This window comes from Apteryx rowi, unplaced genomic scaffold (genome assembly GCF_003343035.1).
Source record: "Apteryx rowi isolate R43461 unplaced genomic scaffold, aptRow1 scaffold_82, whole genome shotgun sequence".
In the NCBI taxonomy this organism is placed as follows: domain Eukaryota; kingdom Metazoa; phylum Chordata; class Aves; order Apterygiformes; family Apterygidae; genus Apteryx; species Apteryx rowi.
The window spans coordinates 405584-429121 of NW_020451116.1; the positions used below are offsets into that span (position 1 = coordinate 405584).

Genomic DNA, 23538 nt, shown 5'->3' on the forward strand with positions numbered 1-23538 from the left:
GGCAGGTATTTTATGTATGACAGTGGTACTTTCTTACTGTACAAATGAAAGAAATCCAGAGTGGTCTTTGTTGCTGACTAGACAAAATAATTTTGGTTTGTAAAATTGAAATGATACCTGTGTTTTCTTTATTTGGAACATTCTTTTTCGGAAGGTAATGATTTAGAGTATAGAGATTCTCCACAGTTTTCCTGCCTGGGGTTGGTTAGTATTTGCTCATGCCTCAGTGTGGTCCTTCTGCAGTAGTCTGTGCGAACTGATCTCTCCATCTTGGAACATGAAGCCCACTAGATTATTTAAAGACCAGAGGCCTGATTCAATGTTCTGTCCTCCTGAGAGGCACAGTACGCAGGATGTCAGGCAAATCCTGTCATATGAGTGCTATGTTCACATCCTTGTGCAAGAGCTTGTGGGAAGACTAGGTCATGTACTTCTCTCTCAGCAGCTTACAGATTGTTTAAATTCACTCTTCACAACTGGAGTAGCACATCAGGCACAAGAACTCTTTCTGGTGCTCTACTGAAAACAGCAGAGAGAGTGGTGAATAACTAATTTTGTGTTTCAGCTCAGCTTGTGTAACAATTTAACTTATGTTAGGCAGTTTGAGTAGGCTCTCTTACCTTCTTTAACTATGTGTAATTAGGTCTGAGTGAACTTGGACTGAAAGGCCCTGCAGGTCTCCCAGGTCCAAAGGGTGAAGAAGGTTCTCCAGGCTTTGGCAGAGGAGCTTTGGGATTCCCTGGAACAAAAGGATCATCAGGAGACATGGGTAAATGTCAATGTTCTGGAAGCCTGGTGGGAGTTCAGGGTAGTGGGTTGCACAGTCAGCATAGGTACCAAAGAGAACTCCTGAAGTCACAGAGATGGTCAGTAATTTGACAGGTAACTGTTAAATGAGTGATGTAGCTATATATCTGAGAAACAGTTCGTTATATAGTTCTTACAGTGTCAGTACTTCTCTCAAACAGCAGAATGTAGTATTTTTTTTCCCCTCAGGTAGTGGGGAGCTTTTTATTGTCTGAGTCTCTTTATTGTCTTCAGTATAAACACCACTCGGCCACTATTCTGTCCATATCTCTGAAGATCATTGCAGAGCTTTGGATACTACTCCTCTCTCACTTTATATTTCTGATTCTAGGTCCTCCTGGTCCTGTAGGATTGCCTGGCTTGCCAGGAACACCTGGAGTTTCTCTTCCTTCTGATATACCCGGGAGACCTGGGGATGCAGGCCACCCAGGAGTTGATGGAAGTTCAGGTATGGAGAGAGGCGTCTTAAGGAGAGTGGACTAGCTAAGGGGATTTGTGTTGATTTATGTGTTTCCTTTGAAGAGCTCTGGGGGAAAATGAGTAGTGACACTCTAATCATCTGTGGTGCTTTAGATCAGGGCTTGAGCATAAGGGGATCTGGTTTCTATTCCTGCTGTTGAATCCTGATTTGGTTCAAGCCTGTTATTAAAGCCCTCTAGTCCCCATTCATATCACCTATTGTGATTCTTAAGACAGGCTAAAGCACTAAGGTCCAGCGTATTATGTCTGAATTTGGACCCCAGCTCAATTTTGGACTGCAGTTTCCTACAGCTGTGATCAGAGGCTCTGTGTAAAGTTTAGAAGTATCCCATGTGATCTGGGAGGCAGCAAAACTTCATTGCTACTCAGAGTTTTACAGGGAGCACCTGCCCTAAGGTTGATAGCAAGTATAGTTGGACAGATTTGTTGTGATGTCATTGGTGCTCCTTCATTGCCTGATAGCCTTGTGGAAAAGGCTGGGACTCTAGGACTTTCCTTGGCCAAGGATTTGAAGCTACTGTTTAGGCTAGCTACCAGGTGGGGCAGGGCTTAGGCCCAGAATTTGAAGCAAGGGGACTGTAGTCAGAAGTATTTAAAGATTTCTGGGACCTAAGTGGATATAAGCAAGTGGGGACCTGGGGACCTCCCATGGGGAGGAAGACACCCTTGGAAATACGGATACCCAAACGATGCTTGTCATCTAGGATGACCAACTGGGAATAGCAGCAGAATTTGCTTTGCCCCAGGAACAGATTGTGCTAATTACCACTGTTGTATCTAGGTCTCCCAGGTCCTGCAGGTCCACGAGGGCCCCCTGGCCCAGCTTCTGATCAAGGTGACACAGGCAATCCAGGTTTTGCTGGTGTTCCTGGCTTACGAGGCATTAAGGGCGACATGGGACCCCCTGGTCCAGTTGGGCTCCCTGGAGCATTTGGATTCAAAGGTAATCTTGTCTTGAAAGGATCCGGGTGTGGTTTGGCAGCTGTCCCCTTGACAGCATGAATGGCTATGGTGTGGTGAGTGTGACTGCTCTGAAACAGATCCTTGTTCAGGTGTAGGTACAGCTGAGTTTGTTGTCTAAGTCCTTCCCTTCAGCCCAGAACAGCGAAGGTTTTAACTCCAAAAGCAGCAAAATGAGGCCAGCAGCAGGTGCTCTTTGATGTGTCTTTCATGTTTTTTTCCCTTCTCTTTGTTTTTTTGGGTAGAGGATGTCCACATGCAATGGCGCTGGGCTTGTTGGCTGCAATTGTCCACTCACGGCCCTGTGTGTGGTTCTCTCTTCTCTAGGCAAGAACTGGGGATACTGTTTTTGCAGGACCATCCCTCCTATCTGTGTATGCTCAGAGGCATAGCCTGGTGGATGTGGGGGATTTGGGTTTCAACAAGAGACTAAGAGGGTTTTAGGAGTTAAGAGATCCTGTTCTGGGCTAATGCAGGGAGCATGTTGCTCTCTTTGGTCCCTGCCAGAGGAAACTAGACAGCAACTGTAACAAAGATCTCTAGTAGCAAGGTTTCAGAGAAACGGCACAGCTCAAGTGCCAGGATAGGATGGGGAGCCATCGCCAGGTGAAGGACTGTATGCTCTCTGCCTTCGTGGGCGGCTGGCAAATCCCTATACCTTTGTGCTGTGCATGGAGATGAATTCCARATAGAAAAGATGTGTTCTCCCCAGACACTTTCCCCGGGTTATCCCATGGGTGGGGAAGGATACTTCCAGTAAAGGGTCATAATGTAGCAGTGGAAGCTCTTGTCTGGAGGCTCTGCAGCCATTCTGGACATCAAAATGGGCACAAATTCCTTAAAGGTCACGGTTCCTCCATCTCAGAGTTGAAATGCTGTTCCCATTGCTGCTGTCATTGTGTTTCTCAGCGCCCCAGCTGTGGGTCAGAATCAGGACCCCATGCTTAGCCTCTGAGGTCTTTTGCCATGTGTCTTTGCAGGTATAAGGGGTGAGCCTGGCCTTATGGGGATGCCAGGTAAAGATGGGCCTCCCGGGGATCCTGGTTACCCTGGGCTGAAAGGCGAAATGGGCCGTCGTGGTGAGTACCAGAGGATTTGAAGAGCTGTACTTTGTAGCAGATGTTCAGGCTGGGGTAGATATGAGAGCTCCCTTAATGGGCTTATCTGGGGGAACTTTGGGAATCTTAGAGATTGAAATAAATTGATAAGAGCTTGACATATTGCTTACAGAAAGATACCCAGTGCTGATGTATTAAGGTAATCTTAATTCATCATACTTCTCCTTTGTGTCAGTATTATAATCAAAGCTGTGAATTTTGGGGGGAGTACTTATGCTGTTATTTACACTGTGCAGGTCTCCCTGGCCGACCAGGGGCTCCAGGTATAACCCCACAGCCAGAAAAAATCACAGCTCCTGCAGGTTTACCTGGTCTGCCAGGGATTGATGGTGTYCCTGGCTTTGATGGAGATCCTGGATTCCAGGGCCCAGTTGGAAAACCAGGTAAAGAGCTCCTCATTCAGATCAAATGAAATGCTGGCCTTCTACATGGAGAATACTACTTTATCAAATCCACTAGGAGGGTTTACAGGTTTTTCTAATAATGGAAATAACTGCATCAAAATGCATATAATCATCATGTTTTATTTATTAGAATGTGTTTGCTAAATTATTCTCTTGTATTTTTATAGTGTTTTTGAATTAGGCTTTCAGAATTAGGAGCAGCAGCCTGTGATGTAGCTGATACGATACCAGCTTAGGTACTAGCAGATGGAGTGGTCCCAAGAATGATTCACCACTCGGAATGATTTGGTTTGGGAATGAAATACTGTAACCAGAGAAGTGCTGGGAACTTCAGTTTGTACCACTGCAGTTTATGTCTCTTTGCCAGTGACTTCAGTGGGTACAGGATCAGGTCCTGCAGCAGTAGGATCCACTAGGCCCAGCAAGTCCCAGTGATTCCTTTCCTAGAGCTGCCGTTTAGGCAGTTTTTAAATGTTAATATTCTCTTTCATTCATGAAAACTCCTATAGAGAATCCCTCACTTAGCATCAGTCCTTCCCCTAGATGCTATTTTGAACCCCAGCGTGCTGAAGAGAGCTGTGCTGGTGCCTGGCTGTCATCAGTTCCTACAGCGAATAAAGATGCAGGKAGTAAAAGTTGAGAGAGTTTAACACTGCCAGCCAGGCGATCAGGTCGCAGACACTGTGGAACAGTGCAAAGAGAGGTCGTTGGGAAGTCTTATTACGTCCTTTTATGCTATTTTTAATGCTTAATCATTACAAAATCTATGCAAATGTACACCCATCTGTTTCCCAATTACATTTCTCTATACTAATATTAATCTTCCACGTTACTGACCACATGTTAAGTATCCAACTCTGTGCAATTGCATAACCCCTTCTGTCTCCGTATAATCTACTATTTTATTATTTTTTAATTTACTTCCAAACCCTTACTTTATCTATGATTCTTGGTTTGTCCATACCAAACCTTTCTAGTTTAAGATCAAGACAATCTTGAGTGGATTTTAAATGTTCCTAGCCAGGCACCTTCTGTGATCTCCCACTAAAATGTAAGCCTCTATTTTGAGCACCCTTCACTGCCCTGAGACTTTTTAAAGATTTGTCAGTCAAATGCTCATCATTGAATACTGGGGTGGGGAGAAAGGGGAACTTAATTCAAGTTAGAGACTTTAATTTTATGTAACATTAAGACTGAATATCATTGAAGCCAATTTCCTAATTTGAAAAAGGGTGAAATCAAGCAAAAGGAGTGACTTCAAGTCTTAACCAGGACATAAGGAAGGTAGCTCACTTTTCTTCTGCTTACAACCGCCTGCAGAGGTCTCTGTTTCCACTGTGGCAGAAATCGTGTGAGACAGAAGTGAGAAGAGTTCACAAACTTCCACAGTTATCCCTGTAGGCTGTTCCAGACCTCTGTGCTGCATTTTCAGCTTTGTCTAATGTTCAGTTGTGTATCCTGATCATTTAACTGACAGTCAGATCATGTGGAATATCTGTATAGAGTTAGCTGCTTGTAACTACAGCTGTTAAGAGTGAGTTCTCAGCATGGCTGCTCACAACATATTCCTCTTCTGATAGYAGGAGTGAAGGCATTAGAATGAGGAAACAGTGATGGTAATGATTGTACTTAATTTCAGGTACAAAAGGTCTGCCAGGCAGATCTGGTTTGAAAGGACGTGATGGTTTAACTGGATCACCTGGCATAGTTGGGGATCCAGGACCTTTGGGCGCTCCAGGACTACAGGGATTTGAAGGTAATTTTATTATTTGGAGAGCGCAGATCAAAAAGAAGCAATCAGTAGAATTCYGTTTGCCCATAGGTTCTGCAGAGACCCTCCCCAACACCAAATTAATTACCTTAGGAAGACCAGGGGATGTACATGATCTTCTACCTTGTACAATCCTGAACATCTTTTGGTTTTAATGTTTTGTGGATGTGGGAGGCATCTTGAAGGCTTGGAAGAGCAGTATGGTATTCACAGTGAACATGGCTATGAGGGTTGGATGGTAGAGGAAAGGCACAGTGAGAGAGAGAAGGTTTGGGTTCTGACACAGATTTGTTGTACAACTTTTGACCTGTCAAAGAAATATCACCACTAAGAGCACTACAGCGAAATGAATTGATTAGGTTTGGTTTTGCTTAGTCCTTTGAGATCCTCAGAGTTGTTATGCTGAGATACGAGCTACTGCTTGGATCCTAGCATTGTTGGGGAAAGACAGAAAATTAAATGAGGTCGAAATGGGGTGGGTGCTACTGTGAAGTGACTGCTTCTGGAATTAGAAAAGTCTAATCAGTTATATAACAGCCATCAAAACTTGAGCTCTTCATTGTACACGACTGACTTAACAAAATGACAACAATGCCAAAATCAGGTATAGAGCCAGCTGATGTCCATACTGCCTATTAGTAACAGTCAGTGACTCCTCTTGTGTCTTCTAGGTGTCGCTGGAAAGCCGGGCTCGCTTGGTTTACCAGGAATGCCTGGTCGGAGTGTGGGCGTTGGATACACTTTAGTGAAGCACAGCCAATCAGACCAAATCCCACCATGTCCCCTAGGAATGAATAAGCTCTGGGATGGCTACAGCTTATTGTACGTGGAGGGGCAGGAAAAGTCACACAACCAGGATCTTGGTGAGTGGACAGAATTCTCTCAGGCACAAAGAAAGTAAGCCAAAATCTTTCTAATGAACAGTCTTTACTGGTTCCATAGGCAGTTGTGGAGGACATGGTGGAAGTCTGCTTGKCCAGAATCCATACCATAAGCAGTGTTACTTGTGCCATGCTCTGCCATTCACGTCTGGTGTGTATGAGCTTGAGTATTTGCCAGACGCTTGGTACGACCACTTCTCCAATTCTTCCAGGTTTTGCTGGCTCCTGTTTGCCTCGCTTCAGCACCATGCCTTTTATTTACTGCAACATCAATGAAGTGTGCTACTATGCCAGCCGAAATGACAAGTCCTACTGGCTCTCCACCACTGCTCCCATCCCCATGATGCCAGTGGCAAGCGTACAGATCTCCCAGTACATCAGTCGTTGCTCAGTATGTGAAGCACCTTCGCAGGCTGTGGCGGTGCACAGCCAGGATATCACCATCCCGCAGTGTCCTGTGGGCTGGCGCAGCCTATGGATTGGATACTCCTTCCTTATGGTAAGAAAACTATTGCTAATGCAAAGTCAACTTCAAACATTTCTAGATCTCCTCTTTAATTAGGCTATTGAAACTGATATTCCTTAAGTTGCTTATAGGAAACTAGAGYGCTGTAGCTTCTTGCCTTAATGCATTTCTTCTTCATCAGCTGCCTTACTATAAGCCGAGTTTGTTGCCATTTAGCTAGCCTTCTCACTGGTACTGCTCAAGTTGAACAGCAGCATTGACGCAGTAGTTCTGTATTGCCAAAGAAAGATAGTCATTGTTCTGCAAACCTTTAAACRTAGAAACACTGACTAAGCTACAGCACTGTCTCAATCCCTGTCTCCACTGGAATGTTTTCTCCACTGCACTCTATTCAACCCAAGTACAGTCTTTTGCTTCACCTCTAGCCCTGACTCAAGGGACAGCCACATAGACAGCCAAGGTATATTTTAGTTCCCTTGTTTTTCTCCTTTCAACAAAGGAACTCAAGGACTTCCCTGTGTAACTGCCTATTCTGTTCCTTTGAACTCATTTAAATATACATCTTTATTTCAGCACACTGCGGCTGGGGCAGAAGGTGGAGGTCAGTCCCTCGTCTCACCCGGCTCTTGCCTGGAGGATTTCCGTGCTACTCCATTCATTGAATGCAATGGTGCTAGGGGATCGTGCCATTACTTTGCAAACAAATACAGCTTCTGGCTGACGACAGTTGAACAGTCGCAGCAGTTTGTCAGTGCACCTCCCTCAGAAACTCTGAAAGCAGGACAGCTTCGAACAAGGGTCAGCCGYTGCCAAGTGTGCATGAAGAACTTATAGTAATAAAAATGCAAAGATCAACAGATGTGTTTACTACGTAAGAGTTTAGACATCACTGATTTGAAGAAATATAAATGCATAAACCTGTTCTGTGTGTGGTTGATGAATGAATCAAGATGGCCAGAATTCTACCAAAATCAAGTGTCAAGTCCAGGAATTTGACTTCACAGAGAGGCAGGAGAAACCAGTGCTCTGAAACCTCTATTTTATGAAACACGGTGCTATGCTTTTACTTTTATGTTTCATTTTGTTTTTTCCATTCATGGCTACCTCAGAAAGTCTCTGTGAGCTTCTTACTCAGATCAAAGAGTAACTATAACTCACATTACATTACTCATCTGTCCAAGGCACATATCAATTGTCAAGAGAGACTTTTCAAAGGCTCTGCTTTACTTAGTGTTTTTGCAAAAAGTATTTGGTCTAGTGTAAGGGAATGAAGTTTCACTTTCCTATGAAATACAGACTAGCTAAAATTAATCAATACATCATCGGTGACTTAGAAATACTATGCATTAAAGGCTGGTAACTGACTTCTGTAGGAAGACTCAAAGATGAATTTGTTCTGCTTTGCTCATTAAACAGAGGTGACAGTCTTTGGCTCCAGTGATATGTAACCAGTTCTAATACAGAGTCACATCCATTGTCTTTAAAGAGCCACCCCAATGAAAAAGGCAATTTCCGAGGTGAAGATGAGTTCAAAGCATCTCCAGCATTCCTCATAGCTTTCTGTTGAAATACATTCTAAGTAAAATGCCTGCTTCAAGGTTRTGCTTATCTTCTCGCAGTCAATGATATGCAGCCACCCGAAACATTTCATTCCAATGAACGTAAGTTTTCTTTCTGAGGTAGCCCTGGCACAATTATTTTGTAATTATTAAAGCTGTGTATATTTAAAAAGTAGGGGCTTTACTAGATAGCATGCAAGTTTATGCAAACATAGAAACAAGCAGTTATAGGATGTACATTTTTTTACTTCTAAAATCACTGTATGTTGTATTCTTCTTCCTCTGGGCTTTAATTCTGTTAGTTTAAAAAAAATGTTATTTCTAATGCACTGTTACATTGTCACACTCTCCTTCAGGGCATAATCAAAGAGAAGTGCCACTAATTGTATTTTCCTAATATATTTTGAGGGAAAGCCATGAAAAAAGTATGCTAATATTGTGAATTATTTCAGTTGAGCTAAAGTTGTTACTCTTATCAGCTTCTCTTTCTACAGCAAAGCACATGAAATCTTTTTATACGAACGTTCCAAGGCCTTTGAAAAAAAGTGCCTTGCAACTACGCTATCACCTTGGTTTACGAGGGTCTAGGAGTCTGTCTCTATCCAGCGAAGTACTTAAGAACATGCTTATTTTAAGCAGCTAATGTAATGTTTTTACTTTTAACAATTATTTACATGCATAATATAGTAGTATCTTCCTGGATCAGGGTCAGAGCTCTGCAYATACTAGAGCTGAGCCACAGTGGAGATGAGCAGAGAATTTGTGAAGAACAATTTAGTCTTTCATTTAACTTCTTTCTACTTGCAAAAGATCTTCAACTGTTTGTATGTATTTTGCAAATATCTTTAAGGTATTTTAATGCTACAGAGTAATAATGCATTTATGCAGGGCATCGAATCTGCTTCTCAGCTGTCCCTGCACAGAGAGGTCATACTGTATTTACAGCTTGGGTTATGCAAGTGCAACTTTAAAACAGTCTGCASAGCAAAGGTCCCTACTTTCTGAAAATTTGCACAAATAACTGGCTGAAAAATTCATTGTACTTTCCCACATTGTGCTCCCTTGGTGCTATCAGAAGGGCTGTCAATCAGGTATTGTGTTTACAGGGACTTGGTTTTATTTTTGAACATGGATACATGCAAATACAAGTTAATATTTTTTTCCAGGATCAGGGCCTTATGCATTTTAGGTGCTACTCATCTTTCAGGAATTGCTTCTAGTGCAATAACCTGGCTTCACTGCTATCAATGTCCAAAATTCCATCACGTTCAACAACCTCGGCTTCTTCCCACCCTGTTTACCCATCGCCTTTCTCGATCAGGTACACAGGGTCTCCAGCCATTCTTCCATTCAGCCTGATTTTTGGAGATCTGTTTACTCCAGTCACTACAGGATACTTCTTGGCCCACAAGGCCAAGCTCTCCTCCCTGAAGAGTGTTTACATCATATCTAAGAGCTGGGGAAGGGGATGGAATAAGTATACTGTGCTCCACCAACTTTTTTTTTTTTTTAAGCAGTTATTCCTTGAGACTGCAAGCTCCTCAGAGCAGGGGGCTTCACCTTCATTTTTGTCTAGGGGGGAGGAGAGGGTGAAGGGCAGTAATTCCAGCTGTTACATGAACAGTAGTTAAGGGGTAATGCTTTGTTTAAAAAAAAAATGCAGCTAATCCCTGAAGGGGAGAAAGAAAAATGATATGCTATTTTGTAAGTAAGTGTTTCATTTCCAAACTGTGGTTAATAAACATTGATGGCAAACAAGATGTAACTATGGTCTGGTTAACTGTTTTCTTTGAAATCATGCTAGCACTGGTCAAGAGGTGCAAGTGAGAGGAGACAGCATTCAGTATTTCTCTCTGTTGTCATTTATTGGTGAAGATGAAACTGTGTGATTCATTTTTGTTACACGAACATGACAAAACTGACCATAATGGGGACTGTTTGGTAGTAAAAACTTTAGAATGGATTAAAAGATCTTTGCCTTTAATTCTCCTTAACTGTTTTTCTAATGGCTACTAGAGAGATACTCTGCCTTAGAAATAAAACTGCACAGGCTGTTCTGATAAACCTGTAGAATTAAGGCACTTTTACCAAAACAGATTTCAAAAGGCAACAAGTCAAAAAGCAACAATTAAGAAATTTGTGTATACCTATATATTAAATTTTAAGATAACCTGGTTTATGTTTATTCCACACAAATTAACAAAATATAGCAGCATACAACCTATGAAAAGCTTAAGAAATTTATTAGATGCACAGATAAAGTGCTGTAACAGAGAAACTTGTGTAAATCTATTTTAAAATAAATAAGGTACAGTTAAACCACTTTTGACTCATTTTAGCTCTGAAAGAAAAATCAACCTAAGTTTTAATGATTCGAATCTTAAGGTCAAGATGAAATATATCATAACTATAGCAGTGGTTGTGATCTGTAGCAACTATTTGAGTCTCCTGTTCCTCTTGAGGTCTCCCAGAAACAGGAAGGCTATTGCAAAATGTATACATTAGATATAGTTCCTTTTACAGAAACATTTTTGTAATAAAGTGTGGTTGCTCAAATACATGTTAAAATATTTAACAAGGAAACAATTTTCTCCTGATCCAGTCGATCTTTTAAACAAGACAATGTATTTTTCCTATGATGCAGCCCACAGGAGGGAATAGAAGTAAACATCCTCCTTAACTCAAGATTGTTTTGCTTTAAGAACTAAACTATTGCATTATTATATGAGAGCAAGAAATATCCATTTGGGTTATCCCTTTCTCCAAACACAGAGCCCAACAATATACTGATTTTTGCCTTAATCTCAAAGGTCCATTGGTCTTCAGGTAAGACACACTCTAAAAAGAGATTCCCTTTAAGTGTCTTACTACAAGATCTTTTACTGTCTTTCCATCCAGGGAAGCTCCTGTTAAACTGCCACTGTCGGAGTTCTGGATGCTACTAGRTTTTTGTGCTCTGTTACCCATAATTTCAGGCACTTTGGGGCTAACATGGCTGTTTGATTTAAGTCAATGCAATAATATTACCAATATATTCAACACACAGAAGAGTCACCACAGTTGCCTTCATACACTCAGGATCTCAAATTCTTCTTCCAATTCAAATAGCTTATCAGTAGATTCAATGAGTTCTGCAAAAAAATTGAAACAACTAGATTCTAAAGGCATGCCTGGGTTTGTTTACTTAAAGAAAGAGAAACTTTGGAGGACACATTCTGGAAAGGTATTTTGAAAGAGTAAAAAAAATAAATAAAAATTCTGTGCTTGCAATCATGCATGGCCTGCTCACTGCTCGCAGAACTAACTGATACTCTGTAAGAATAAGGCATCTAATCACATATTGATTGCTTGACACTGAGCAAAGCGTAATTATTCCACCTGCGACTATTCTTCTATTTCACTAATGAGGAACATACTGCTGCACAATAGTGCTTTCAAATCAGTACTGTACCCGCTCCTGTCGTCGTCACTTCTGGTTTTGTCGGAGGTATGAAAGGAGGCCAGTGCGGTGGATGCTTCTGGACTAACTCAAACATCCGTAGACTCTGTTGCTTTAGAATCTCCTGAGGACAGGATATGCTCATTTTAAAAGACGCCTCAAAAAACCTTCAAACCCTAAAAGTGTCTGCTTAATTAAAAACAAATTTTAATTAAAAACACTTTTAAATTATGTGTCTATCAGAGAACTGAGGCTTTATATAGATGTACAGTGAAATCCTGTTACATTTTAACTACCTCCCCTTACGAGTCACCACTTCATAGAAATCTGCAATGTAAATTTTTCCATCTGAAAACACCTGTAAGACAGATCTCTTCAAGTTTGCTAGAGGTGTATTACAACACACTGTTAGCTTCTAATTTTGTTTACATGTAGCAAACAGGCACCAAGAATGTACAATATTTTTCCACCTCTTAAAATTATGTGCCTGTGACTCTACACTCAAGTTTGCCGTTGATCAATGGGAACAAAAGAAAGATCCATCAGCTCCAAAAAACAACACATTTTGAAGGATAGGTTTTGATCAAGAGAAAGAACTTACTACTGAAGCCAAATTCTACTCCACTTCAAYCAGATGAGTTACTTCAAGTCCTGTATTTCAAGGATTTACAAACTGCTTTACTCAAGTACTGTTAGCTGTTTGGTGGGGTTTTTTCGATAAATGCCATTAGAGGTTGATGTTAGTTGATGTTCAGACTTCTCTTGCTTAGTACACCACTGCGTGCTGAATGACTAATAAACTGCCTGTCTAAAGTCGTTATCCTGTGGCAGCAAGGACCTTCTGCTTCCCCTGGATCAGCAGGAGCTGAGGGGATTCCGCACGTAACAGAATCAGATGTTCGTGGGACCAGGAACTTATGTTCATAATTAGAACAAGTAATAATATGTTATATTAAACAATAAAAAAGGATCATGAAGCAAATCATTTATAAATCACYACAAGATGACAGTTAAAAATATTAGTCATTTAGTGAGTATTAAATTTTAAAAGCAAGTTTCAGCCACTAAAGTAATAGCATTAAAAAAAGTCTTTTTAAGGGTATATATTTACACCCATTTTCCAGCTGGCAGAGTATGTGTTGTTAAAGTGCTGAACAACCTCTGTTTAGCATTTCAGTAGCGTTGTCTTACCCTGCTGCATTAATGCATTCTTCTGTATGGCTCATTTAATTAGCAAACAGGGAAAGATCTAATGAGAATTTCCATTTTACCAAAAAAAGTACACATAGTTTTATACAGAGCAAATAAAGATAATAAGATTCCATTGTTACCTTTTGTACAAGACTACACCAGTTATCAAAATCACATTCTTCTTTGCAAAAGAAGCCCTGAGAAAAAAGAATTACGTAGTTTTTACCCTTATGAGTTATAAACACGCGACACCAGCAAGTAAGGCAGAATTTCACCACTGCTTTGTTAACAGCCCATACGATTATTAAGTATAAGAGCCAAAATATGCGGCAGCTCTAGGGAGAGGTCCCAAGAGGGGAACAAGGCCCTACCAAAATAAAGTCAGTGCACAAATAACAGTGGCTCTTGTGTGCTCCTCCCTGGAGCCGCAGCCAGTTCCAATACGCCGGGTAGCAGCAGAAGCTGACACCGCCTACAGGATGAACCGCTGCCTATGGGACACCTTCCGTGCGGTGCCTGTATTGTAAATAGCAGATTCTTGTCCTTCGCTGTGATTATGTCYGATTCACTGTGTTCTTCCACATTTCACGTAGTTAAGTACTACTAAGGAAAAGAACACACGTTCCAAAAGGCAGTAGTATTAAATAATAACAATGAGCGGTCAATGAATGAAGGATGCCGGTATCTTCATACRTTTTTTTAAGCTTTAACCACATGGTTTATAGGCGAGACTCTCCAGGAACCCAAGCAAAGGAAATTGGCATGGGATCAGAATTAGTCTCTTTAAATACCACAGTTTCCCTGTGATGTATACTGGATGACTACTATAAATAATTCCATTTAACGATTTGCAAATTATGATATAAAAGAAGTAACTTGTCTGGAGTGACCATGCATAAGTTGTAGTGATGGAATAAAATAAGGAGCCTTGATTCAGCTCCATGCTTTGGCTAATAATACCTCTTGCAAAAGGTAAAGGCTGCTCAGTAAAGAAAATGAAATATTTCCCTAAGATATAAACAGCCAGTTCCCTACTTGACCTAAGTTTAAATATCCTATGTAGTTATTGTAGAATTTACCACGAGTTGAATTCTGGATCATAGAAAACTGCTCTGTGATCTTGTTTCTGTTCAAGGAAATGCATTACTGCCCTTATCAATATATAGAGGTATTACTTTGAAATAAAGTATAAGCATCTATTATTTCCTAATACCTACTAAAGCTACTGAAGGGTCCAAATTCATGATCTTCATTCTGTGTGGGGCTTGCTGGCAGTGGAAGCTCTGGTCATCAACTGTGCCATTTTCTTCCGAATCTACAAAGCTTTGAGTGGTGTGAGGGTCCAAATAGATCAGCTCATTGCCTGTATGGGTAAAATCCGTATGTTGATTATAATCAAGTGACTCTGGTAAGCACTTAGCACAGACTTGTAAAATATTGATTAGATTGTCATTATAGTCAAGATCATCTAGACTTTCTAGGTGGGCATTCTTTAAGAAAATTGGGAAGTTTAGACACAAATTTCCCACAGTGTATTTGGTATAATTTTCTATTGCGAAGTATTACTGTCGGGTTTTTTTTGTTGGTTTGTTCCGTGAGATCCAATACATTTAAAAAAAAATTTAAATGTTGTAATCCCTAACATTCCACAGATCAAAAGGTAGAGGATGACCACAAATACAATCTCTAATCCCATTAGGCTTTCATTCAGAAATTGGAACAAAGAAGTTTGACTAAATAAGTCCAGATTTCAAAAAAACAGACAAAAAAATTCATAAACTTATGGGTCAAACTGGGGTGAGAGCTGAAGAAAGACTGACTCTAGTATTAAATATTACTGTAATTAATAAAGGAAGACAGGCAAGAAGGTGAAAAAGATATTGCTATAAGAACAAATTTGAAATACAAGAAAATCATTTGAGAAAATTGTGAAGCAAAAGAATAAAACAGGAGACTATTCATTAGGAAGCAATTCAGGATTAGGAAAAATTTCAGGATTGTAACAGTAAAGATATTTGACCAGTAAACTTGTCCAGTGCTATCAACTATTCCTAATGTGTGGTTTTTGCTTATGTCATTACTTATTTTTATATATCCAGCTTTGCGGTTACCTTTCCTCTCCTGTAAGAATCGTATCATACTRTTTCTGAAGTATTTTAAGTATGTTTCTTCATTTCTTCTGCTCTGTTTCTACTTATTCTTAAATATATTTCTTGAGACTTATGCTTGAACTGCTTGCTAGTTCCCCTTCCAAAAAAGGCTCTTTACATTATCAGCTTATTTGTAATAAGATTTTTTTCCTTACCTAAAAATCCTATGAAATAATAGGCATTATTTGGTTTCCCTCCTAATGCTCCCAAAGACTGTGGCATCTTAAAGCATTCCTAGGTGTTCAAAGGGAGGAAAAGGAAATTGTAGTTGATTTGTATACTGATATCACAGATACCTGAACTGATTTGACAATGACAAGGAATTCATTGAGGGGGGAAAAAAACAAACAAACTTACTTTAAATGCATCAATATATACTGGATTTATGTGATTTATCCCTAGTCGTAGAGGTATAATAAGTAAGAGAGGCTTCCAGCCAGCGCAGAACCCTACTGTGTTCTTGTTTCGGCCAAGAGCGCTTCTGTGCAAATGTGTGCTACCGTGGGCAGCGCTGCTGCTCTGAGGAGGGCACCAGCACATTTTCTCTGTGGGAATGAAAAAAGAAGTTGATCAGCGCACAGAGGAGCATAGGCTAGCTCCTTCTCTCAGTAATAAATTGGGCTACCTTGCCAGAGATCTCTTCATACAGCTCCTGTTTTAAAATAAAAGGAGCGGGGCATGGAAGTTGTAAGTATTTAGTAGAAGTAATCCTAGCAGACATAGCATATGCTGGCACATGACAGTGAGCTATTAGATAAATGATTGGGGGATAAAAATTTAAGGCTGAAGTTACAGTTACTATTAGCATTATTAATACTGTAAAGCTTTGTCTGTTAAATTTCAGGGAAATTAAATGACAGAGATGATAACATTAGAAACTCCTCGAGAAACTCTTCACATCTAATGATGCAAGCAGGAAATAAATATTCTGTGGGACTAAAGCAGAAATAGGCTGTGGCTAAATATCACTTGTAAACCCACCTTTCTTACAACTGAAAATAAAGACTGACCATGTATTTCTCAGTGTTAGGATCTGCCACTGGTTTCTCTTTTGCCTGACAAAAGCACATCTCTTTGGCAAACTTTGTGTTAAAAACAATTCCCTTTATTTCTACATGCTGCAACCTCTTCTTCCAGTTCTGGGGTAAGCGTTTAGATAGTACAGAGCAAACTCAATGTTCCGCCAAACTGTATGGTATGTAAGCTGTCCACCAAGAATGCCTACACCACTTTGTTCTAGCTTTAGTTTTGGACAAAACCTGAAATTGTATTTCTTTTATTTCTTGCCCTCAGAACAAGTAAGGCTAATCCACGCTGGCCTAAAAGTACTTTGTTCATGTTTAGACACATTCAAGAAAATGGTATCAAATCAGAAACTAATTAGAGGATGGATGTTTCACTTACTGATGTCTTCAATGACCACTGTATTGTCCATAGATACATAAACCGCTAATGAATTCCATTCATCAAATAAAGCAAGCTTCCTAGAAAATATTAAGGTTATAATTATTATAAACTAATTAGGACCAAGAGGGTAGCTTTGCACTCAGGACAATTAGATGGTTCTTGAATAAAAAATTAAACTGTTTCTCAGGAAAAACATATTTGTTGGATTTTTGAAAGTCCCAGTGAAATAAAAAGATAAGTTTAAATTTATTTAAAAATATAAATACTAGATGGTACCAGGAGAAGCATAGACACTGTACCATGTGCAAACCRTTTTGTCCCATTGCCAATTGCATTGATATTAACAGCTCAGCCACATAATAAAGTTTATTACTTTTTATTGCACTTAAGAGCCTCAGCAATGGGATCTTGCCCATTGTGTCTGGCATTGCACAGAGAAGGAAAAAATTCCTGCTCCAGAAGTTTCAATCATTTTTTCACATACTTTTTGAATAAAAAATTCCACTAAATTCAGTGGAACTATTCATGTGCATGTGTAGACAGCAGAACCAGGGCAGTAAAAGCAAGATCAGCTGAAGGTTTTGGGCACCTAACAGTTRGGAGGGAGGCATTATAGCACAGAGGTGTCTGTCCATCTATGTGAAATCCAAAACGCTGGGGAAGGCAGCTATACTCCCTAAACCGCACAGGCAGAGTTAGGTGTCTAAAATGAGCCAGAAAAACCTGTATATTAGCACTAAGCCATGAAGAACTTGTTAGTGAAAAAAGCTGGAGGCCAGGGCATGTTTTAGCTCCTTTCTCTATCTAGAATGTGCGTCTGACCCAGGGCTGCAAACACACTGCTGACCACTCAGGACCTGGCGCTGAGGTTGGGCACCTCTAAATCACCCTTCAGAGAACTGGGCAAAGTCGACCCTATTCTTTTAAATGTGGCTTCTAGCCTACAAAGAGCTACCCATCTTTTACAGCAGCCTTGTAGGCAGAATTGCGGTTCAGAAAGTGAGAAATCCCAGTTCAGTTCCCTCCTTGGCCTCTCTAGGCTTCATTGTCGTGTTTCATACCAGCGCTCTATTGTGAGTGGTGGCACTTGACCTGTCAAGCTGTGCCACTATGCAGAAAGGAGCAGGTACCTCTGGTGCTCGCTGGCTGGGGCAGGCAGATGGCATGGTGGGACAGACCCTCTCGCAGCTCCTGTTCTGCAGGTTCTTGCTATAGTCAAACTGTGTCACGGGCCTCACTGCGGGGGTAACCGCAGGCTACATATACATGTTCCTGATTCTGAGACGGGGGAGGTGCAGCCCCTTAACGATATGCAGCCTTAGCACGGCCTCTGTGCAGGGCTAAGCCGTGCAGGGCAAGTACATTCTGAATAAGCTAGTACGATTTGACTTACTTTAGTACTTGAGCAACTGTATTTGGTCCAAACCACTCTCCAATTGATTTCCCCTCTCCAACACCCATCTGCGCTGTTTTTATGAGGGGAAAAGCACACATATACACACACACACAGAAAAAAGACCACAAAGAGTCTGGTAACAATATATATTAAATAGTGTTGTCATATCTTATAGAACAATTGCAAACTCTATTTAGCAATAATTACTTTCTCAATCTATGCTCTTTTCAAGACTTCATGGCTGCTAGTTCCTTTAACAAACAAAGAGTTTATAAACTATATAAGAATTACAAATATTAGTGATCTGTATTACAAAATGCAGCTATTACCTACAAGAATGTCTGTTCTATAACACTAATGTACTATTTTACTTTGTACTCATCTGCATGCATTTTTACTTCTATATAAACTTCCATACACTGTCTTCCTAATCACCATTTTAAAATTATGAATTAACATATTATAAAACTAGTAAGTTTCAACATAGTAAGAATTTCAGTGGAAAAACAAAAAGTTGATGTGTGTTCTTACCCATCTGGTGGATGGAATAACAGCAATCCTTCCTATCTAGAAAGCATCGTAAGATTCTGTGATATTCTTCTGGTTGTTTTTTGTGTTTTTCCCATTGCCAATCTTATGGGAAAAGTTATAYGGATTAAAAAATAATAATGCTTCCATCATTTCCATCAAAATTACTAGACAGCAGTAGAAAGCCATAGAGTGAAGTATCAAAAGATTAATGTACAATTTATCTCTAGTATTTGCATTTTGTTTATAGTTCCTAGAATTCCCAGCTTGTCATTTATCATCAACTTGTCCTTTATCATCATAGATTAGATTGAAAACTGGGAAAATGAAAAAAAAGGTCAAATGAAAATATRTGAACCATATACTGACTGATCACTTCTGAAAACTGATAGCTATTGCCATATCTATGAGCTAACAAGATCATTTAAAACCATATGCTATTTTTATATTGTGTTAGATTTGCAAGTATACATCAGAACATAAGATAACATCCATAAAACAAAGTCTAAACACAGTGGTGGCCCTCTCACACAGCAAAATCTGAACCGTAGCTATGCCATGTATGCTCTTACCTCTAACATAAAGTAGTTACCTCACATTTACTAGAAGAGAAGTGCATACATAGGGCAGATACTACAGAGTAAATGCATACTACAAGTTTATATTCCAGTTTTTCTTCATAGTAATTTGTTTGGTTCCATACTCTTTCAATTAGATCCTTGCTCCTCCATCGTGTGGATTCATTTATTCAAGCAGATAAATCCACACAGCACACTGCCATATTAACCACGGCACAACAGGATAAGAATTACAGAATTTAACTGATACAGCAGCTACACACAGACCAGATCTAAGAAGCTTTACCTGTCATCCCAGAAYGTGAAATGTTCATACAGGCTTAAGTGCTTGCACTAATGGGTTCTGCCATGCGATCTGGAYCTCAGGCTGGAGACAGGCCAGTGGTCTGTGAAGTACTAGCTATGATGTCTACCACCATGTAACTATTCACACGGTCACTGTGTGCATTTAGTCATTATGTAAGCAGTGAAGGGAAGGATAAGAACTCAGTCCATGACAGCAGGTTTCCCCTTGGCTTCAACTTGATTATTCCTCAGAAAGATTTACAAAATAATGATAATGGCATTCCCTGTTTGTGCTCCCCCTATTCCTATTTCTCTGCTTAAGGTTATGATTTGGCCCAGCTGGATAAGAATTACTCATATAATTCATTAGTAACTTTTATCAGGGCATCAAAGAGAGTTTCATTAATAAATTTAGGTTTTGTGCATTTATGGAAAACTACAACAAAAATTAAAAGCTGTGCAAACAMTATGAAAGTTCTTTCAGTAGCAGCACTCACCTCTTCCTAAATGTCTGCAGATCAGTGCCTGTGCCAGCATCATCTGTCCACACCGCAGCATACATCCCCAGCCAGCATCGGATGAAGGACCAGTGCCACCTACAAGAAAAGTTCATTACAATACGGTCTTTAAATTGAACACAGCATCACAGAGAAAATTTCAGAGTGCTAGAATCCAGCTAGCCATCTGACAAGCTCTAATAACTGTCCTATGGATAAAAGACACTGAGCAAGACTTTTTTTCCTTATTGTTGGTCTAACTTCTAATTTCTAAATTGCACAAATAAACATATTTAATTTATTCCTTGTACAGCTGACTTTTCATTCTTCAAGTAACATTCACAAACTGTTTACTGCTCGCTATACAAACATGAAGACCTGATTATCTACAGGTACAAGTAAATGCAGTTTTTAATACATTTAATATTTTGTTTGCACAAACAGAAAAATGATACTCAAAATGTTCTAACATTGTAAAAATCATTTTTCAGTCCATGATAACATCACTAATCCTGCAAYGTAATTGGTAACAAGGCAGCAGTTCTACAGTATACTCACCAATAGGTGAAAATTTTCTTCTATACGTAAACCAGAGACGAGCACTTATATCCAATAATAATTTAGATTTGTCTGGAACATTTTAAAAAGGAAAGAAACTATTAAAAAACTTCTAAAACTGAAAAAAAAAAATCTAATTTCCTCTATATATTCAATATACAAAGTGCATAGAAGATTCCTGTTAGCTTTCACATCTAAAATCCCTTAACACTTAAAACTTGCTTTTAGCCATTTTAATACTGAAAAAACTTTTAGAATGCTAATTAAAGTTAAATTATTAAGGATGAAATAATTATTAGCCAGTGAAGATTTTAAAAGTGTTTGGAATAACTACACCCAGCTTGAATGAAACAACTATGGAGAATTATGTCCTCTGGAAAGAACCAGTAAAGCAAGTTAAGAAACTTAAAGAATTTCTACATGCAAAAGAACACAAAATTACACATTACCTCTAAACCCAATATTATATCATTTTTAGAAAATGTTAATAATATTAAATCTAATTAAATCTCTCTCTTTTTTAATATATACCCTGCCAGAATTCTCTCAAAGGCTCTCCAGAATTCTTAAGGATCTTATTTACTGCATTTCCTCTTAGCTGTGGATCAGACTGACTGACCTTCTCAGGATCCCTCAGCCAGCCGAGGCTGTACACAGCACTGCCGGCTGTCTTTAATACCAGGCCTCTATCGACAGCCACTGCTTTGACACGGGCACAAGATGATGCCCTTGTCCTCTCCCCAAGGAAAGGGACAGGCCGTAGTCAGCACCCCTCAGGGGAAAACAACACTAGCAAAACTGAATTTTCCCCCAAACTTATTTATTTTTTTCTGAAGCATTTGATTCCTAGAAGTAAGCAGCCTCATGACCAGCCTTTGTCACAAGTGCAACCTCTTTCTACAAACCATTATAGAAAGTACTTTGGTAAACTTCTGGTTTCATATTAGGATGAATACCACTGCTTATATTTGGTTTCTTGTTTACAGAGAAAAACAGATTTCTTTCATGAGACATTTAGAGAATAGAAGAATATAAGGAGCTGCTGTTGCATGTGAATTTATGAATGCTGTATGGATTTTACTGATGAATTTTCATTTTAAAGATACCTGCTTTTAGGTGGTGTTGCCTTCCCAGAATCCAAACTGGCTCATCAGTTTCTGGAAATTCTTCTAAGTAGTCTGATAAAAGAGTGATCTGGTTTTCATACCTAGATAAAACTGAACAGGAATACACAAAATTCAAACTCCATTTTGTCCTTTTGTTCTTTTATGCACAACTCTGAGTTCTTAGACTGGACTAGTTGTAGCTAGTTTTTGCAGTCTTTGGATCTTCTGAACTGTGCTACCAGCTGCATTTACTCTTTTCCTTTAACAACATGTTCTGCCATTGAAATATCCAACGGTTTGGTTGTTTTTTCATTCTGATCCTCAGCAAATTCTGACAGAATAATATGGCTGACACCTTGATTATAAGCAGCCTGTCTGAAGGCAGTAGCAAAAATTCAGGATGACTGCAGCAAGGATAAGGTTTGATGCAAGAAATCAACAAAGGGAAGAACAATTTAGGCATCTATGCATACGCACCCATGCTCGATCTTAAATGAACAAATACTGCCACTCAGAGTGAACATGTTCTTCTGCTTAATGTGAAGCTTGGGAAAAGTGTTAGCAAGACTTGGTTTTACTTTCCTAACTGGAGATTTGAAACACTTCAGAAAAAAATGTATTGATGTTATTATTCAACTTAGAGCATAACAAATGATAATTAATACTGCTAAAAGATGACAGTTCAATCAATTATTATATAATTAAGGCAGGGTTTACTGGAAGTGAAACAAGCCTTCAGCTGTAAAAATGAACATAAGATCATTTATTTCTTTTAAATAACATAAACTAAGGAAATAGGCTGCCAATGAATCAGAAGTTGAAAGTGAACACAAACACAATTATATTTTACTATTCGAATAAGTGCAAAAGTACACAATATAAAGAGCAAATAATCATGAGATAAATATACAAAAAGGCCCCAACTTTTGCTAAAAATATACACCATAACAATCAAAAGTGAAATTCAGCTACACTCCCTTTTGATTAGAGCAACCAGAGCCCGTGCTATCAAGCACTGAAGGCACACCTCTGCGTTTCAATAGCTGCTGTTAAAAAATGTGGTGAATTTCTCTCTTAAAGCCATATACATAGCAAAAGGACTTTTAAAACTGTGCTATTTCTCCTCTGTCAGAAGATTCATCAGTTATTTGACTTAATAAATGGTCTCTTYTTGAGTCAAAACTCTTAAAAAGGTTCTCTCATCTCCTGAGATCCCCCAACAGAGAGCTCCGTCCTTTCTTCGTGGCCAAGCAAGTATCTTTCCCAAACCCGCTGTCATATGACAGGTCAGATCATCCAGAAAAGAATTACTGGGATTTCTTTTTCTCCGCAAAGTCCTAACCCTTGTCCCCCCGAAGCCTGCGAGGGCGGCATTAAGCGCGGAGAGCGCGCGCGGGGGCGGAGCGGTGCCGCGGCAGGCGCAGGGCGCTGCGGGCAGGCCCCCAGCGCGGGGACCCGCTGCTCCCCGCCAGCACCACGCCGAGGGTCCGAAGCGAAGCAGCGCGGCGGCAGCGCGGGGCTTTAGTGCTAGATACAACCTGGAAATCTGTAATTCCCTGGAGAGTTTGAGAGTTTGCTGTGTGTTTTGGAATTTACCCAGGGAATTACATCTAAATAGAGACCGAGAAAGGTGAATGCCTTTGCTCAGCTCTATTTTCTGCCCCAATATTTAAATGAAATTAATGYCAGGTCACCCGGGTGCCCCGCCGCGGCCCTGACGGGAGCCCCTCTCGACAGCGCAACACCCCCTTAACCAAAAGCTCCTATTTTTTAAAACCAGACTTCCCGCACCCCAGCGCGGCGGGGTCTCGGGAGAAGGCCGCAGGGCAGCGCGGCCGCCGTGCGGGCTCCCTGCGCGCTCCTCGCAGCGCAGCCCGCCGGCAGAGCCCCCAGCCCGGCGGGCAGGGCAGCAGCCTCTCCCGGGGCTGCCGAGCCGGGGGCCGAGCGGGCGCCGGGG

The 23538-nt window shown here is 40.2% G+C and overlaps 2 protein-coding genes across 5 annotated transcripts in view; one reads left to right on the forward strand and one right to left on the reverse strand.

Moving 5' to 3' along the window:
* COL4A6 (collagen type IV alpha 6 chain) overlaps positions 1–10247 on the forward strand; it is a 140681-nt gene extending 130434 nt beyond the window's left edge. Inside the window, exons 37-45 of the mRNA XM_026089504.1 lie at positions 644–769; positions 1139–1255; positions 2069–2230; positions 3228–3326; positions 3602–3748; positions 5409–5525; positions 6212–6403; positions 6634–6920; positions 7461–10247. Of these exons, the coding sequence (XP_025945289.1) occupies positions 644–769; positions 1139–1255; positions 2069–2230; positions 3228–3326; positions 3602–3748; positions 5409–5525; positions 6212–6403; positions 6634–6920; positions 7461–7721 (1508 nt within the window). The 3' untranslated portion in view covers positions 7722–10247. The remainder of the gene's footprint in view (positions 1–643; positions 770–1138; positions 1256–2068; positions 2231–3227; positions 3327–3601; positions 3749–5408; positions 5526–6211; positions 6404–6633; positions 6921–7460) is intronic.
* Positions 10248–10670: 423 nt separating this feature from the next.
* On the reverse strand, positions 10671–22950 carry ATG4A (autophagy related 4A cysteine peptidase). 4 transcript variants are annotated; one of them, XM_026089531.1, is made up of 13 exons: positions 22059–22939; positions 21582–21692; positions 20476–20547; positions 19918–20016; positions 18561–18662; positions 18027–18099; positions 16631–16710; positions 15584–15771; positions 15382–15460; positions 14294–14439; positions 13217–13273; positions 11898–12009; positions 10671–11577 (listed from the first exon to the last, which is right to left on the reverse strand). In XM_026089531.1, exons 1-13 carry the CDS (start codon positions 22060–22062, stop codon positions 11513–11515), a joined length of 1188 nt encoding a protein of 395 aa, XP_025945316.1. In that variant the 5' UTR covers positions 22063–22939; the 3' UTR covers positions 10671–11512. The 4 variants fall into 4 exon arrangements, with proteins under 4 accessions (XP_025945316.1, XP_025945318.1, XP_025945317.1 ...); XM_026089533.1 differs by lacking the exon at positions 18561–18662 and having other exon boundaries at positions 10673–11577; positions 22059–22942; XM_026089532.1 differs by lacking the exon at positions 20476–20547 and having other exon boundaries at positions 10673–11577; positions 22059–22940.
* Positions 22951–23538: the final 588 nt, after the last annotated feature.

What these genes read in the sequence shown, in the direction of transcription:
- ATG4A (XM_026089531.1), bottom strand. An exon ending in CTGCAGACATTTAGGAAGAG is followed by an intron (nt 18,663 to 19,917) that starts GTGAGTGCTGCT and finishes TTTTCCCATAAG; the next exon opens with ATTGGCAATGGGAAAAACAC. An exon ending in AGTGACGACGACAGGAGCGG is followed by an intron (nt 11,578 to 11,897) that starts GTACAGTACTGA and finishes ATTTTTTTGCAG; the next exon opens with AACTCATTGAATCTACTGAT.